This window comes from Gouania willdenowi, chromosome 22 (assembly GCF_900634775.1).
Source record: "Gouania willdenowi chromosome 22, fGouWil2.1, whole genome shotgun sequence".
Classification (NCBI taxonomy): domain Eukaryota; kingdom Metazoa; phylum Chordata; class Actinopteri; order Blenniiformes; family Gobiesocidae; genus Gouania; species Gouania willdenowi.
This window is the reverse complement of record NC_041065.1, coordinates 1,248,302-1,265,717: the sequence shown is the minus strand read 5'-3', so window position 1 is coordinate 1,265,717 and position 17,416 is coordinate 1,248,302. Positions and strand designations below refer to the sequence as shown.

Below are 17,416 nucleotides of genomic sequence, written 5' to 3'. Positions count from 1 at the left end.
TAATCTGACATAACAAGAAAAAAAATATGTTTTTTATTCTATACGTATATCTGAAAGACAATAAATTGAAAAAGTGTCCTATGAACAGTGACACTATTTTAGTGCAACATTTTTATAATTAAGTGTCAACATACTAATGTAAATACAATAATTATCTCTAATAGTGCTAATAAAAATAGGGTCTTTCTTTCCAGTGACATCATTATAGTGAAATATTCCAGTAAACAATATATTGGTTTCTTCAACAAACAGTGACAACATTTTTGTGAATATGTACCTGCACATTTTAGTAAAAGAGCAGAAAAGGTTTAAAAAATAAAATAAAATAAATAAAACAATTGATACTGAGGGCGAGTATATTGATAATCGATCGCCGTATCGAGATATCGTCACACTCCTATTAGCCAGTTTAGGTCACTTGACTAAGACTAAACCTAGCCCTAACCTTAAAAATTGTTGCGATATAGGGTTATAACCTAACCCTAAGATGCTACGTGAGCGTACTTCAGTAAACGTACCTGGGGGTTGTTCGTACGGCAACTGTACAAATAGACACTTAAAAAAAAAAAGCCTGCCATAAAGGCTGCTCTAAAGGGCCGGATTTGGCCCCTGGGCCTTGAGTTTGACACACGTGATTTGGGCGGTTGGTTAAACACAGCTGTAATAATCATGCTACAGGGCTCGAAACTGCGACTATTTTTCCAGTGTGTGCAAGTGAAAATTTCATCTGGTCGCATCTGTGCGAGTGCGTAAGCAGTAAAAAGGAAAAACTCACTGAGCTCAGCGATAGAGCGTACACGCTCATCAGAATCATCATGGAGGGACCAGAACTGATGGACTATGATACCAGGACAGATGTTCAGCTGTGGTTCTCCCAGAGCAGTGGTCTGCAACCTGTGGCTCTGGGGCCTAATGTGGCCCTTTGATATTTTTTTTTTTTTTTTAAAGGATTTTTTTGGCTCTAGTGGCCTTTATATGACAGTTGCTTGACAGGAAGGGGGTCAGAGAGAGCAGGGAATGACACGCAGGAAAGGGTCCCAATGCAATCGAACCTGGACCCGCTGCAGGTGAGGAGCTATAGCCTCTGTAGATGGGGCGGGCGCTCTACCCACTGAGCTAAACACCGCCCCGCCCTTTGACTCTTTTGCAATAGATCCCTATAGGTTTAAACAAAAAAAAAACTATTTAAATAAAGTTATTTTTTACAGAGGCTATTAATGATTAATGACAAATAAAATCAAGATATAACAATTTATTACCCTAAAATAAATCATGCTGTGCAATGACTCAGCACCTTCCTACTCATCTACAGACCATCAACTTTCCTGCACTTGTGGCTAACATTAAGTTTTAAATCCCTGGTAAGAAACTAAACTAGGGCCCTATAAAATCCTTTTTTTTTTTTTTTCCAAATTCCGTTTTTCCCACTTTAATTTTATAAACTCCATTTTTTAAAGAAAATATTAGTTTTTAACTCCTGTAAGGAAACAAAATAAATAATAATAAATAAAAAAAACTCATAATTAAACAAAAATGTATGTCAAAAATAAAGTACATACAATTAAAAGGTAGATATAAGTTGTAGTGTCATGGATTATTCTAACTTCTCCTTTTTAATTATTAATATGTCATATAAAGATGTATGAGAACAACATTAATGTCACATGATTTCCTCTCAGGGATCAATGGTTTACTGAATCTGATCAGGTTTATTATATTAAGTTCTGATCAACTTAGTTTAAATTAACCTAATTTAAATGATCCTATCTTTTGTGTAATGTGGAATTTGACGTTGACTAGATGTTACACTTTGTTACTTTAGTCAGGATGAAAGTAACACTGTAATATACACTGAAGTTAAAAAACAAAACAAAACATCTTTTTTTTAGGAAAACAACAAAACAAAACAATGTTCTGGCTAATGAGCCATGTACTCTCTAAATAGAAAAAATAATTACATTTTTCATTGCTTAATTAAAAAGAAAATCAATTAAGTATAAACTGATTGTTTTCATTGTTGTGTTTTATTAGTTAATTTTTTTTTGATTCATTATTTCAACATGCATTTTGCTGTAGCTCTGATGAGATGTTAGAATGTAACATTCTAATAATGTTGCTCCAACGGACTTTTGTTTTGTAAACCAGACGTTCCCACTGAAATGGTTGTACTTGAGGTAGCTAGCTGACTGTGAATGTGTTACTTAAGAGACACCGACAAAACGCTGGAATAAAAAGAACTAAAGGACAACACGGACTGAGTTATTCTTAGTTAGCCAGGCATAACAGTTCGAACACTGAGCAGGTGAAGATAATTACAGCTGATCACGTTCTCACGGAGCAATGCTGCGCTACACGAAACGCGGACGGAACTTTACGTTGTTTTTGACAGTGTTTGTGGTGGTTTAAGATGAGTTTAATGCAGCCAGGACAGGAGGAGAGAAGGTGGTGCACCTAATAAGCGGTCCCCAGAAACATTTCCCCCCAAAAAACGTTCTTTGCCCCACGGTAACGAAGTTTCATGCTGATTTTTCCATTTCCACGTTTAAACTGTTTTATTGGTCGATTCCATGATTCCGTCCGCGATTCCGTTGACGCGGATTTTATAGGGCCCTACTAAACCAACAAAAACACTATTATGGAAGGAAATAGAGATTTTAATTGTGTGGGAACAGATTCATTTAGCCACCAATGTACAGGTTAAATATGTATGTTTTATGTGTGGCAAGAAATGAGTAATTAGCATGTGTTGATCACATGATCATGTGTTATCATATTCATGTTACTTTTTGTAGACTTTCATATACATTAACTAAAAAAATCATCTTTATAAACATTGTGTTCATGTAAACTGAGATGTGTAAGAATTTGAAAATGAAAGATACTGTTTTATTTATTGATGTCAATTTATTTTATTCTAAACTATTTTTAAGTTTCCATTTACATGAACAATATAAATTAATTCAAACGTTATTCTATATAATTATAACTGTATATAATGTAATCCACTGTATTGTCTTCATAGAGAAGGTATTTATGGCTCCAGGAGGACTTTAATCCAGGTGAGATGAGGTTAAATGGTTCCTTGTAGAGTAAAGGTTACAGACCCCTGACCAGGGGAAGAGGGTTAGGAGACCCCACTATCAGAGCTGGACCCTCTGAATTTAATTCATGGGGTGAAACAATGCAGATGATAAGTTGGTTATGTTACTGTAAACTTAATTCAAATTAATACGGATACGATAAACATCACAATATATCGCCATCAATAATTACAAATGTCACCTTTAAAGGTACATATTAAAATAAATGAAATACAATTTTTTTCTATATATATATATAACTCGTGAGAACAAGTAAATGGTAACTAACTGTTATTCAATCACAAATATTAAAAACAAGTGTTATGTTTATCAAACTGTCAAATTACATTTTTCAAAAAAGTTTTAACTTTGGCTTTTATAACAGATTCTGATTCTAAGTTCTTCAAATCTTTTTTTTTTTTTTTTTTTTTTTTTTTAAGTAATTACATCTATAGAAGCATCCAGTATGTTTTATGAAAATAAAACTGAAAGTCAGTGAGGAGTGAGGTAGTTTAACATGGTCTGATGTAGGGATGTAACGATTAATCGTAAGGCAGTTAAAAATCGAAGTATCACGGTTCACATTGATGCTCTGAAAATTGAATCGCAGCACTTTTTTTTAAAACTTTTTTATATATATATTTATCCCTTCTCTTGTCCAGCAGTGTACGTAGCGGGCAGAATCTACTACTACTTTCTTTCTGGCCGCCTTCTACTCTTAAGCATGTTCATAAATGATTCCTTGCCCCTTTAGCACCGAAAGAATATCTTTAATATTACGTGAATATCTGTAAGATTCACGTTTTTCTATTAGCTCTGTCTGCTAGTGCATAGCAACTCTTCTTCACTGCACAGAATACCTGCATCCCAACCGACCACTGGGTTACCAGCGCCCTCTGCTGGTCCAAACAAATATCTGACCTAAATACAATGCAGACTGTTTTTTTTTTTTTTTTAAGTCCAATTGTTAAGGCACAAAATACATTTTCAGTTGCACTTTTTAAAAGAAAAATAACTATTATGCAGTTTTGCATTGTTTACTATAGAACCAGAAATTAAATTAATAGGCTTCTTCTTCATTTGTATTATTCCTTTATTTCATTCAAGATTTATTTTTAGTTAAATTGCATTGTTTTGAATAGTTTATCAAGGGATTCTTTTGACAATGGAATATAAAAGGAAAATAATACAGTATTTTCTAGTTTTTTTTCTAGGAATATTTTTCAGTCATCATTTATCTACAGTCCCATTTTGTAAAATAAATTGTGAGAATCGTATCGTGAACCCAGTATCGTGAATCGAATCATATCGGGAGTTGATTGAATCGTTACGTGCATTCACTGACACCTAGTGGCTGGGGGTTTACGTGCTTTTCTAATGTTAGCGACATTAAATGCTTCTTTAGTATTAAAAAAATCGATTTTGTAGGGCTGGGCGATTTTGCCTTTAAAAAAAAAAACGAAAAAAAGAAAAATTAGATTTTCGATTATTTTTTTCAATGCACTTCAAAATAAGTGGAGACATCAGCTATATTGTCAAAAGTGCAACTTTATTGCTGTGATTGTCCTCAAGAGTTAAAATGCATAAAACAATCCTAAAATCAAAAGTAAATGATGCTCTGTCATTAAACTATTTTAAGCTTTAACCAGGTTTAAGAAAAGTGCTTCACAGTAGCTTATTTTTCTGATTAAGAAATCACATAACTACATATTCTATAACATTACAATAAAAAAAAATGAACTTTTCCTTTAGCACCTCAGCATAGTGTGAATAAAACATTAAACATGCCTGTGACACATATAGCTACTCAAAGGATAAACACGTGTAAAGTTCACACCGCGCTACCCACAAGGACGGAATGCCAAAAAGTCCGAAAAAACTGGTGGGAAAAAGAAAATATACATAAATGTATAGTTCTTTTAACTCGAAATTGATAAATCAAATTTTTTGCCCATCACTATGATTTGGAGGTTTTTTTTTTTTACAGCCATAATTAGGACACATTTAATATCAAACCTTGCTCACGTCCATACCTGTCAGTTAGAATTCTATCTCACACACTTCTCATGTTTTAAAGCAAAATATATCATAATCTACATCATCAGATTTTGAAATTTCATCAAGAGGAAGAAAAATTTTTAAAAATAGAAGTTTAAATATGCAATGTTTCTTTATTTTTTGTCACTTTGTATTTGTAAATTAAGGAGCAGTCATTTCCTTATACTTTTGTTTTGTTCTGCAATTTCAATGATATATTTTTGCATGTATTGTATGTTTTTGCACTGAAATGGTACGAGATTGAATATAATTTACAATAAGCATACGGATTGTAATTATTATTCTGATTTCAATTTTGTCTTTTGATTATGCTTTAATCCTTTCCCTATATTTCAACAATACAATAGCAAGAAAAACAACACATTGTATTATAAGGTCCACTTTGTTTTCTTATCTTTACATGAAGTTTGGGGGTTATGGGTATTTTTTATGCACTAATAGTGGGGAATGCCAAGTCTGTGTGACTCACACTCACTTTTTCACTGTGCATTTATAGACCATGCAAATTTAGTGATTTTCACCATAAAAATGTTGAAAACATACAGAAAACAATGTATAGCGCAGTCCAGTGGAGAAATGAGCTTTCTCAAAGCGCTGGCTTTGTAACGTCCTTATTTTGAGGACAAAAATATTCACTGGCGTCGTCATAATATTATAGAACTCGTTTTGTAGAGCTACTCAGCAAAACACATTTGTAATACTTTAATTCTTTTAATGCAATCACTAGTGCAGTGAACAATGTCAGGCCTGTGTGGAATTGGCGCACATGTCAAATCTCACTCAACGTAATGTGTAGCGTAGAAATATGAAATGAAAAACACGTGAGATGCTTCAGCTGATCCTAAACAGATCAGGAGAAGTTTAATGTAGTTTGACTACTTTGTTCAGCGATGCAGATCCAGTGACTCCGTGCGTCTGTCACACACTCATTTACTCTATTTCCCTGTGTAGGAATGTTTCAAAGGAAGCTGGGCGTCCCACAAGTTGCTGCACAAAAAAGCGAGTAGGTGGCGTTGTTGAGTCGATGTTTCCCTGTGGAGCAGTTTGAACTGCTCTGAACACCTGTTGCTTTGTGTGGTTCATTACAGAGGAAGACAAGAACCAGAATGAGGCTAAGAACTGTGTGGAGACGGACCCCAACACAGACCCATGGCCCGGATACCGCTACAGTGGGAAGCTCCGCCCTCACTATCCATTGGTTTGTTTTTAATTGACACTGTTTTTTTGAAGTTGAACCAAAACTCACTGAAGTGTAAATGTAAAGTTATATCACAGATTGTTACTTTATGTTTGAGGCTTGTGTCCCGTCCTCTCCACAGACTCCTATGAGACACGTCCCAGGAGACATCCAAAGACCTGACTACGCTGACCATCCCAGAGGTAACTCCCACTGCTTTGTGGGTTTTAATCTTTAATATAGAGATGGACCTTTTTCATCTGCTTCTCCCTGACTTTCTATACAAGTGTGTTATGAATAAAGGTATTTAATAACAACTTGATCTCAAGGGGAAACGTGACCCTGTCACAAAAGTAAGTTTTCATTTTTTGTGCGCGCCACCATGACTTCCACTTTGTTTTATCGCTTTGGGCACAACGTGAAAGTCATGTCCTACTATTGTGTCTAATGGCAACACATTATTCAGAGTTCTAGTTCTGGTTGGGAACTTTGGGTGCTTTCACTCGGGTTGGGTGGACTGGTTCTGAATGGGTGGAGAACGGCTGATCATTTGATCTCCTTGGTTTGGCTCGGTTTGCGTTCAGAGAACAACTTCTGATCTGCTCTAAACAACCTCTGGTGCAGTTCCATGAGCGAGTTTTGTTGTTGCTGGTTTTAAAGCCCTGGTTTGGGCCATCACCAGTTCTTCCTGATCACCCACAGTGCCATGTGCTCTACGTCATCTCTGATACTTCGTGTTTGGTTTTTTCTTTTTGTAATACAAAAAAAAATTGTGATAATCGCTAATATTGCAATAATATTTGAATACTTGAAACGTAACACCCTGAATCATTATGGAGTGGTGAGGTTCCTTAGATGGCACACCCCTTAAATGCATTGCTTTGTAGTCACCACCAGGAAGTGCCACAACATTACGTGCTGCACAGCACTTAAAAAATGCATGAATCGTGTTGCCAGGCACACAAATTTAACGAAGTCCATTTTGTCATTGTCACAAACTTCCTGAGGCCGTCTGTTGATGACTCATTAGAAAAGATCAACAGTTGTCTGATGGAACATCAGCTCATTTACTGACTTTATGATGACTACACAAAACAATAGGGCTTTTGGTAAGTGTGCATATGAATGAGTACACACACACACACACACACACACACACACACACACACACACACACACACACACACACGCAGCAGAGCTTCTGTGTTTTTTTTCTTCTGTTGTCCTGCTGATATTAAGCTAAAGTCATATTGCAGCCGGCCTGTATGGGACAAACCAAACACAAAGTGAGTGATTCAGCATTTCATTGAGTTTTTTTGTTATTGCTTTGGCTTTGCTAGATGCTAGATTAGCCATAGTTATTGTTAGCAATAGAAGTTGGAGGTGCTAGCAGGGCTGGCTTTGTAGCAGGAGTGTGACACCTCAGTCCTGGTGGGGCTGCAGGCTTGAATATTAAGAGTTTATGCTCATTTAGCTCAAGCACATATTCTGATATCAGTACTTGAAGTTATAGTCATGTTAGCATCATCAACCATGAAATACAAGCTTTGGTGAGCAGCCATTTTTTGCCAAATGTGACCTCGTATTGTTGATTCTTGAAAAGTGTTTTGAATCATCTTATATTTGAATGTCTTTGTAGTGCTTTTCTTTGCATTATCTTTAGTGCCTTTTTCATAAAATGATTACTACCGACACAAACTAGGGATGTAACGATTCACTCAACTCCCGATACGATTTGATTCACGATACTGGGTTCACGATACGATTTTCTCACGATTTATTTTACAAAATGGGAATGTTGACAAATGACTGAAAAATATTTCTTTATTTTTTTGGGGAAAATACTATACTATTTTCCTTTTATTTTTCATTGTCAAAAGAATCCCTTGATAAACTATTCAAAATGATGCAATTTAACTAAAAATAAATCTTGAATGAAATAAATAAAGGAATAATACAAATGAAGAAGAAACCTATTAATTTAAATTCTGGTTCTATAATAAACAATTAAAAACTGCATAATAGTTCTTTTTCTTTTTAAAAGTGCAACTGAAAATGTATTTTGTGCCTTAACAATTGGACTTTAAAAAAAACAAAAAAACAGTCATTTTACTGTATTTACGTCAGATATTTGTTTAGACCAGCAGAGGGCGCTGGTAACCCAGTGGTCGGTTGGCATGCAGTATTCCACCAGTGAAGAAGAGAAGCTATGCTAGCAGACTGAGTTACTAGAAAAACCTGACTTTTACAGATATTCACGTAATATTACAGATATTCTTTCGGTGCTAAAGGAGTAAAGAATCATTTATGAGCATGTTTAACAGTAAATGGCGGCCAGAAAGAAAATAGTAGCAGATTCCGCCCGTCACGTCTGCTTCTGGAAGGATTCATATATAGCGCCCTCTGCTGGTTAAAAAAAGTACTGCGATTCAATTTTCAGAGCATCGATGTGAATCGTGGTACCTATGAATCGATTTTTAACTGCCTTACGATTAATCGTTACATCCCTAACACAAACACAAGGACTTTTGTTCAGTGTATTACATTTAATGGTTCTCGAGCTTCTATTGAAACTTCTGTATTGCATTAGTGCAGTCAAAGCCAGTGTCTACACTCAGGACCTGCTGCTACTCAACAGTAGTGAGCAGAGGAGAGACTGGATGTCCCAGCAGAGCTGACGGAGACGACACGCTAGTGATTCTGGGGAGGAAGCTTCCACCAAAGATAAGAGATTGAAACAATGACGGTTGGTCACTACCAGCCCATGAAGGAGGACCATTTCCTGTCTAAACCTTTAGAATTATACCTGATCTTTAAATTAAAGTTCACTCCATGCTGTCTTTATCCTGTTCAAACCCAACAGACCCGCCGGCGGGGGCATCTCTAGCTTCAGTGACTCTTAAAGATCTGAATGTTGTAAAGAATGAATGAAATCACACATTCTATACCTCTCTGTAATCCTAAGAAACTATAGAAGTTAAAACTGTAGCCAACCCACATTCAGAACTAAAGAGCACAGCACACACACCAGGACATTATGTTCAAAGGAGGAAAAGTCGACAACTCGACAAACTCAGCATTTTTCCACTGCTATGAGTCACAAAATAAACACAGAACTCTATAAAAAAAGTACTCGTGAAACTACAGTCTGAGCTGAATCCACTGATGTACAGGTCAGGTATGTTACGTACCAAAACAACGCCATATAATCAGAAAATACACAGTGGAAAAAGTCAGTAATGATGACAAACGGTGTCTTTTCTTTGTTGTTTCTTATCAAAAGTTGCTCGAATGTGCATAAAACTCCATGTTTTAATAAATCCAAATTGTGTAGTCAGACAGATACCATTACACACATCTGAGCACTTCTCAGTCGAGAAATCCATCCAATGAGGTGCATCGCATTCATGCCTAAAATGGCCGGTCCCTCCTTAACCCAGCTCTGATTGGCCAGGGCTAAAGCCTGCCCCCTTAGTGTTTGATATCATTGCTATCACCAATTTGTACAGGCTCTGAGCTTTACAACGCTGTGTCAATCATTCTGATTGGTCAAAGCATTGCTGAATAATACCCATGTGTTAACGGCATCAACGAGTGGAACGTACCGCGGGACCTGAGTTTATTTTAAGTCAAACATAAGACTAACAATGATTGGAATCAGCTTGACTGACATATTACAGTTACACACTTTGGCACAATTGTGGGTTTCCGCCTGAAATTTTTGTACAAAAACATGTGTAACTTTGGCCTAATATTTATTATCACTAAACCTGCTGCAGTTGATGTCTGTACATTAGCTCAATTATTTCTGCTTTTACAGCCTTCGATAATGATAATTGGCTTTATATTTGATGTAAATCTCTAGTTCTTTTGGGCGGACTACAGATTTGTGTATTTAAAACATGATTTATTGTCACTCAGTATCATATTTCCAAAATTTCCCATCATCTGTAACCACTAAGGGTCCTACTTCAATCTGAACCAAGATTAGCCATGTAGGTCATGTCGAAACTTAAAAAACGTTATACGTTATGTGATTTTTGGAAAAAAGTGTCTGGGGCTTAAGAAGTTTTTAAACTGAGCTGGTTTTGGTTTAGGTTGGATATGGATCCCTAACTTTCCCACATGAAATAGAGGAGCTTGTTTCCATTCATGCCCAGTATGCAGCTTCTGTAAGGGTGTGTATTACCGGGTGGGGGCAATGTGCCTATACATGCATTAACTTTTTCAAATTTTTGCATAAATAAATCCACATTAGGTGTTGCAACACGCTCAACAGACCAGTTTGATTGGTCGTAAAAGCTGCTTTGCAAGCAGGTCCCTAAATACCAGAAAATGGTAATAATTGTACTTCAGGGTGTGTCCAGGAGTTCTTAAAAGGAAGTAATGCATCAAAAATGTAAGTTTTCGGCCAAAACACTTTTTTGACTCTTTTCCAACAGCTCAGTCACATGTAGACCTGTACATTATTATTTAATGTTTAATTAGGGTCAAGTTAAACATTTTTTTAAATATTGTGCATTGTTGGAATGTCAGTGCTAAATAAATATTTACATATTTGTAATTTATTTATTCTATGAGGCATTAATATCAATTTATACAAATGCAATGTTGTAAGTTTAGGAGTTAATAGACATTTCAGAGCCATAAATGCTAATAATTTGCATATTGTATTTCGATATAGGCGATATCATTTTCGCCAAAATACAAAGCTCAATATATCTTTAATATCTATATATTGCCCAGCCCTGGTCTCCGACTGTCAGTGAGTCGTCTCAGGGTGTGTTCCAGTTAGGGATGTATATTGATAAGGATTTAGCGATTACTATGCTTTATCGATTCGATTTTTTATCGATTATTTTAAAGATTCCCAAAAAGACTGAAAAACAAGTAGTACATGAGTACAGAAAAGAATACAACCTGGTTTATTAAAATAAATATCAGGTTTATCAACATAAATCTTAATTATTCATCGCTGAGAAAAATCCCATAGAGGAGCAACAAACTAAGAACTCCCCAGTCTGAATGTGTAATATTAATAATATAAACACTATTAAAACATTAAAGATCTCTGAAATAAAATTACTAACGCTGTTAGTTTGGAAATGTCAAGAGTGAACGAGCTTGTTGATGTTTTTTCTATTTGACCTATGACCCCGCAGGTCGCACATGTGCAGTTCCAGAGTGTGAAAAGGCTTCTTAAAATCATTTTAATCATTATCACACAACGTTTGTCAGTTGGTTAATTTTACCTGCTGTGCTAGTGCTAGCACTGGTACCGCTAAGTGCGTCAAAGACACAGCTTTGCTTGAGTATAGTGCCGTGTTGTGTGGCCAAATGTTTGGACATATTGGTTGTGTTAGCGCCTTTGGCCACAGATCCTCTAGTAGGAGCTACAGGTGACGATCCCCAAGCTGTCGTCCTTTTTGAAAAGCAGCCAGACTTGAGATTGTTTTTGCCGGGATGACATTTCTCCACAGTGCATCGCATGTGGAAGCTCAGCTCATGTCTGCAACAGCTTGTGTGTGTGATGTCATCGCAAATTTGTGAGTGGGATACGTTTGTTTACACAGCCCGGGAAGAATCGATGGCGGAATCGTAAACGGTTTTTGTTAGCGATTCCAAAGAATCGTTTGACTAAGAACCGGTTCCCAAACGAAACCAGTTAACGATGCACATCCCTAGATCCAGTAGGACCTGTAGTAGCTCTGCTTGTCCCACAACCACAACCTTCATCATTTCACGTAAGCGATCGCACCTCATTGTACATGTGTTCTCTCTGTTCTATTCTGTTGCTATGGCAACCTCTATATCCCAGTATGACTACATAGATCCATGTCGGTAGTCATGGATACGGGCTCCTTTCACTCTGTGGTGCTGATGTGTGATCCCACTGAAGGCTAATGTTTCTGCTCCCGAGCTCAAAGCAACTGTTGTGTTTGTGTTGTCAACCCTTTATTTAAAAAAAGGTAATAACTTTATAATTAAAATGTTTTGCTGCACATGAACATTTGCATCTCTCTGTTTTATTACTACTATTAAATGATGCTCTCACACCTCTGGCTCCCTAAAGGAAGACTGAGGTTATTCTATTGTTGCTAGGCAACCACACATCTGTCCAGGAGCCTTACAAAGGTAATACATTAAACAAAGACTGGTTGTTGCTCTGTTTGATACAATGCAATGCAAGAGTCAGATATCCATAACTGATGCATCCTTGTCTATTTGTTTTTGTTCATTCATTATGGTCTGGAATGATGTCATCAGAATAATTTGAACTAGGTAATTTAAATGAAATTGATCAAAACTTAATCAATAAATCTGCTTGGATTCAGTAGTCATTATCTTTGACATATAATATATATATATCTACCCTTTAGATGCTTCTTACTTATTGTTTTAAATTACATACATTTTTGTTTAATTATGGTTTTCTTTTTTATTAGTATATATTTTGTTTCCTCACAGGAGTTAAAAACTAAAATTTTCTGAAAAAATTTAATATTTCTCTGAAAACAAAATTTAAACAAATGTATGCTGAAAACAAAAAAAATGGAGAACAGTTAAATGGATTTTATAGGGCCCTAGTTGTATACACAATTTTCTAAATGTGAAGAGATGTTTAATCTGTTACAAACACATTAATCAGCCATAGAACAGTTTGGGTCCTACCGTGTGTGTGTGCTTTGATAATCTCAACACACACACACACACACGCGCACAAGAAAGAAAGAAAGAAATTACGTATGATCACAAGATCTGACAACGTGATCTATGCCGCGTTCCAAGCAACTCAGAAGCACTTTAAACGCCACCTGAAGTCAGAGCTCCTTCTCAGTGAAGTCAGAAAAACATCTAATATTAGGGCTGGGATAAATAAATTACAGAAAAATAAAACGAACTCCAAACGGCGCAGAACTTTTCTCATTTCATGAGTTCCTAGTATACCCAAATACTGTAACCTTGCCTACAAGATGGATTCTCCTGGTTTTCACAAACACTAAAATCCATCTTGTACTGTTCCCGCCTTTGCCTTTCGAATCTGAACCGAAGCGGTTCGAACCATTCACAAGACAGTGTTGTGGTTTAGGGCGATATCTGGGTGTGACGAAGGTAGAAGCGCCGAATGCACAGTTGCGAGTAGAGGAACTAGCTGGGCTAGCGCTATTGGCATAGCTCTGAATCAAAATAGAACAATGTCGACGCAGGATAACAAGGTTAACGTGCCCTCATACTTGTGTTGCAAAAATGGCAAAAGTCATTCAAATACATCCACAGCATTACTATCCCAGTTACTTGTTGTTGTAGCTTCAAGCATTCTGTAATAATGCATATAAGTATATGTAAATAAGTAGAAAGAAGCATTTTAGATTGTGACCCCATTTTGATCTCAATTTCTTGCGACCCCAAGGACATTTTTTTCTAGAATCAGTTTTTGATCAAGTGTGAGCTCAAATACGTTTTGGATTCACAAAGTAAAAGTATAGAAATACAGTTGTTTAAGGTTGTGTGTTCAAAAATCTTTTTTAATTTTTTCAAAATTTCAAGATACCCCATTTAAACTCCAGCAACCCCACAAGGGGTCACAACCCCAAGGTTGAAAAACACTGATTTAGTGGCTCCTGAATAGATTTATTTCTATAGTTTTATTATTTTCGGTCATCACCGTCTCTCTCTCTAGTGTCCCATCATTACATACAATAACAGCTGGACCATATATTGTCCCACAAATTATTGCCGATGAACGATATTATTGTCGAATTTTTTTTTTTAGACCAAATGAACCACTAATATATTAACATATCATAAAAATGCAAGTACACCCTTTCAAATTCAATCAACTTGTATTTCTCGTTAGTATATTTTAATTGAAATGTCAAGAACTTTTAAATATATTAAACAAATAAAACAAACAATTCAAATAAAATAAACTCTGTCTGTTAAGAAAAAAAAACACTTCAAATATAAAACCACACACAACCAAAACAATAGATAAAATAGTTTATCAAGTCTCTCATAAAAGAAAATTACACTTGTAATAAATAATAAACACTGAGACACAGAGGTATATAATATAGTTGTACATTCATTAACAGGTAACACTTCCAATCCAGTTAGAACCTTTGTAATCAAACATGCTAGTGGCCCCGCCCCCTCCTGTTTCATTCTGTTCTGTTTTCATTCAGTCTTAAACCAAACAGAATGAACCAAATAGTTTCTAGTTTACTCTGTTTATTCTGCTATAGAACAAACATGGAGGTGCTGAGGGTGAACGTCCTTCATCATCCAGTCTGTTTGGAGGTCAAAAACTAAATACTTAGGCTTAGCTTGGTTGTTAGCCACACTTAGCATCCTCTGTTCTGCTTCAGATCACACCTCTTATGTCTCCTCCTCTGGCGGACACCGTGGGTAAGAGACTCTGCTGCTCCACAGGCCACTGGATGTAGCCGGCGTAGTTTATTTTATTTACCCTCCGGTTAAGTGATTTATCAATTATGGGCCCAGGCCTACCATTGCATACTCCTAGGGGTACACGTACCCCCATTTGAGAAACACTAGAATAGAGGAACTTTGTTCTATTGTTTGTACAAACATATAAAAACCTTTTAATCTACTGATGATAATAAAAGAAGTGATGAGACTGGCTCACGTCTCATTTCTCTCACCGCTACATTTGGTGGAGAAACAGCTGATTTAAGCAGCTGTGAGGGTTGGAGTATTGACGAGCAGGTGGATGAGATCGATCATCTGATTATTGATCCCAAGTGTCTCCCTGCCTTCCTCTACAGGGATGTCTGAGTCTGAGCAGTTCCTGAAGGGAACGTCACAGATCAAGATCCTCTCCGCTGAGGACATTGAAGGCATGAGGGTGGTGTGTAAGGTGAGCAGAGCAGTGGGCGTGGCCTACAGCAGGCTTTAGATGTCGGTTGGTTTGGTTGTAATGTGTGTGTGTGTGTGTGTTTTCTCCCAGTTAGCACGAGAAGTTCTCGACATCGCAGCCTTGATGGTAAAAGCAGGTGTAACCACGGAAGAGATTGACCACGCCGTGCACCTGGTACACACACACACACACACACACACTCACACACTCACACACTCACACACTCACACACACACACACACACGCACAGACAGGGTTTAGAGCAGTGATGGGTAGTGTAATGTTCAGTTTTTTAGGTCGGGCTGCCGGACTCAAAACGCCACTGACTTTCTTTTTCTCCTTCTTCACACTAGGTAAAATCGCGACTCCTCTGTTATTTATGAATGATTGGGCTGAAATTTGGAACGCTCGGAACCCGATTTTTGATTCAAAATTATACCATTTCCGGTAATTTCCAAATTTATGGGAACATAGTTGTGATATATTGTTTCAAAGGTAATTCAACATAGATTACAATTATTACGCACACAATTTGATTAGGGGACCAAGGGCCCACCCCCCTTTTTTTTGGCAATTTCCATTAAAGTAGTTTTCTCATTTATTTGTGAGTCCAATATTGTGACAGTTGGTGATAACGAATCATTGACACGCACCAATATATGAATGGGGCCCATTCCTCCTTATGTGCCATGGGGGCACCAGGGGGGCCCATTTTTCAAATGACTACTCCTCCGTTAATGATCGTTGAATCGGGCTGATATTTGACATGGATATTCTGTGAGCGGATGTCAAGAGTCTCACAGAGATCTTTTTGACCTTTTCCAGTAATTTCTACAGGGTCCCTGTGAATCCTTAGAAAATCTTAAAATTGTCATTAAAATGTCTTTAATCAACGTTTCAAAAGTCCAAAATTATAACACACATAACAAAGTCTGATTTTATGATTCTTATTACGCTCTCGTTTCAAAATAAATGGTAACATTTGTTTGTTTTTTTTAAAGTATAAAGAACTTTGGAAAATTTGAAATTACTGAAATTTTTTTGTATTTTTGTTTTATAGATTTCTGGCTATTTTCTGCACTAGAAAAAAAGTAGCCTAACTCTATGTAATTGATGTGGCGTTTTTCCCCCAACTATGTTTCCTGTGAAGTTAGTCATAATTTTTATTTCAAATGACAATAAAATGTCTTAAAAAGTCTTGAATTTAATTTGACTAAAGCTGTAGGAACCACGTTCTAAATTTATCGGAACATAGTCGCGTGATACTGTAAGTTGTTTCAAAGGCAATTCAATGTAGCCATTGAAGCCATTTGTCCCTCAATTTAGCCAAGAATGCTCCCCAAAAAAACCACGTTCCACGGACCAAAACTGCCCCGTTTGTTGTCAAGAATTTATTATTCTCTGGAGCGGAACGTTGTTTACGGAAGCTCTGCACTTTGTGCACCGCCACCGCCCCCCGCACACACCGCTGTCTGTGTGTGTGTGAAATGGTCGTCACGGCTACCAGAAGCTACTGTGCTGCGATACAACACGGACCGCTACTTGGTTAAAACCAGATAACCATCCAACAATCGAACCGATTTAAGTTCCTCCATCAGATCCACTCAAAGTTCCACAAACACAGGGACAGAGATGAACCTGTAACAACGATTATGAACTGGAAACTCAACTAAAGCTTACTATGCTAAGCTAACTCACCGACACACAGACTGGGCGAAGAGCTAATGCTAACCTCTCCATATAAGGAATAATAGACCAAGTAAAAAGAACAAGTCTTACTGTCATAAAACCACAGAGAGCCACTGATTTGTTTATGGTCAGATTTAATACTTGTATGGAAGGATAAAAGCTAAACGTGTCACACGTTTTAACTCACTCAGTGCCATTAACGAGATGACTCGTCATTTCAAATCCAAACACTCAGTGCCATTGACGAGATAACTCGTCATTTGCGTTTTTTCACGGGGATTACGAGAAAACACCCTGGCGGAGGTCCCTCATCAATATCTAAGCTGTGGGGTGTTGTAGTGACCAACTGTGCCCTGAAGATGGCAGCAGTGCACCTTAAGACATAGTAATGTGTTTATACAAGAAATGGTTAAATATAACAGTGGAAAATACAACACTGCCAATAGAACTATCAACAACCTTGAGGTAGAGACAAAACAAGCTGCAAACTTGTGTCCAAAAGAGACATTGCCGAGTGGTAACGTCATGGAT

The 17,416-nt window shown here is 36.9% G+C and overlaps 1 protein-coding gene across 1 annotated transcript in view; it reads left to right on the top strand.

The window, feature by feature from the left end:
• The window catches only part of metap1 (methionyl aminopeptidase 1), a 30,730-nt gene that overhangs the window by 951 nt on the left and 12,363 nt on the right, over positions 1-17,416 (top strand). The window contains exons 2-6 of the mRNA XM_028438603.1: positions 6,090-6,141; positions 6,227-6,336; positions 6,458-6,518; positions 15,105-15,196; positions 15,287-15,370. Of these exons, the coding sequence (XP_028294404.1) occupies positions 6,090-6,141; positions 6,227-6,336; positions 6,458-6,518; positions 15,105-15,196; positions 15,287-15,370 (399 nt within the window). The remainder of the gene's footprint in view (positions 1-6,089; positions 6,142-6,226; positions 6,337-6,457; positions 6,519-15,104; positions 15,197-15,286; positions 15,371-17,416) is intronic.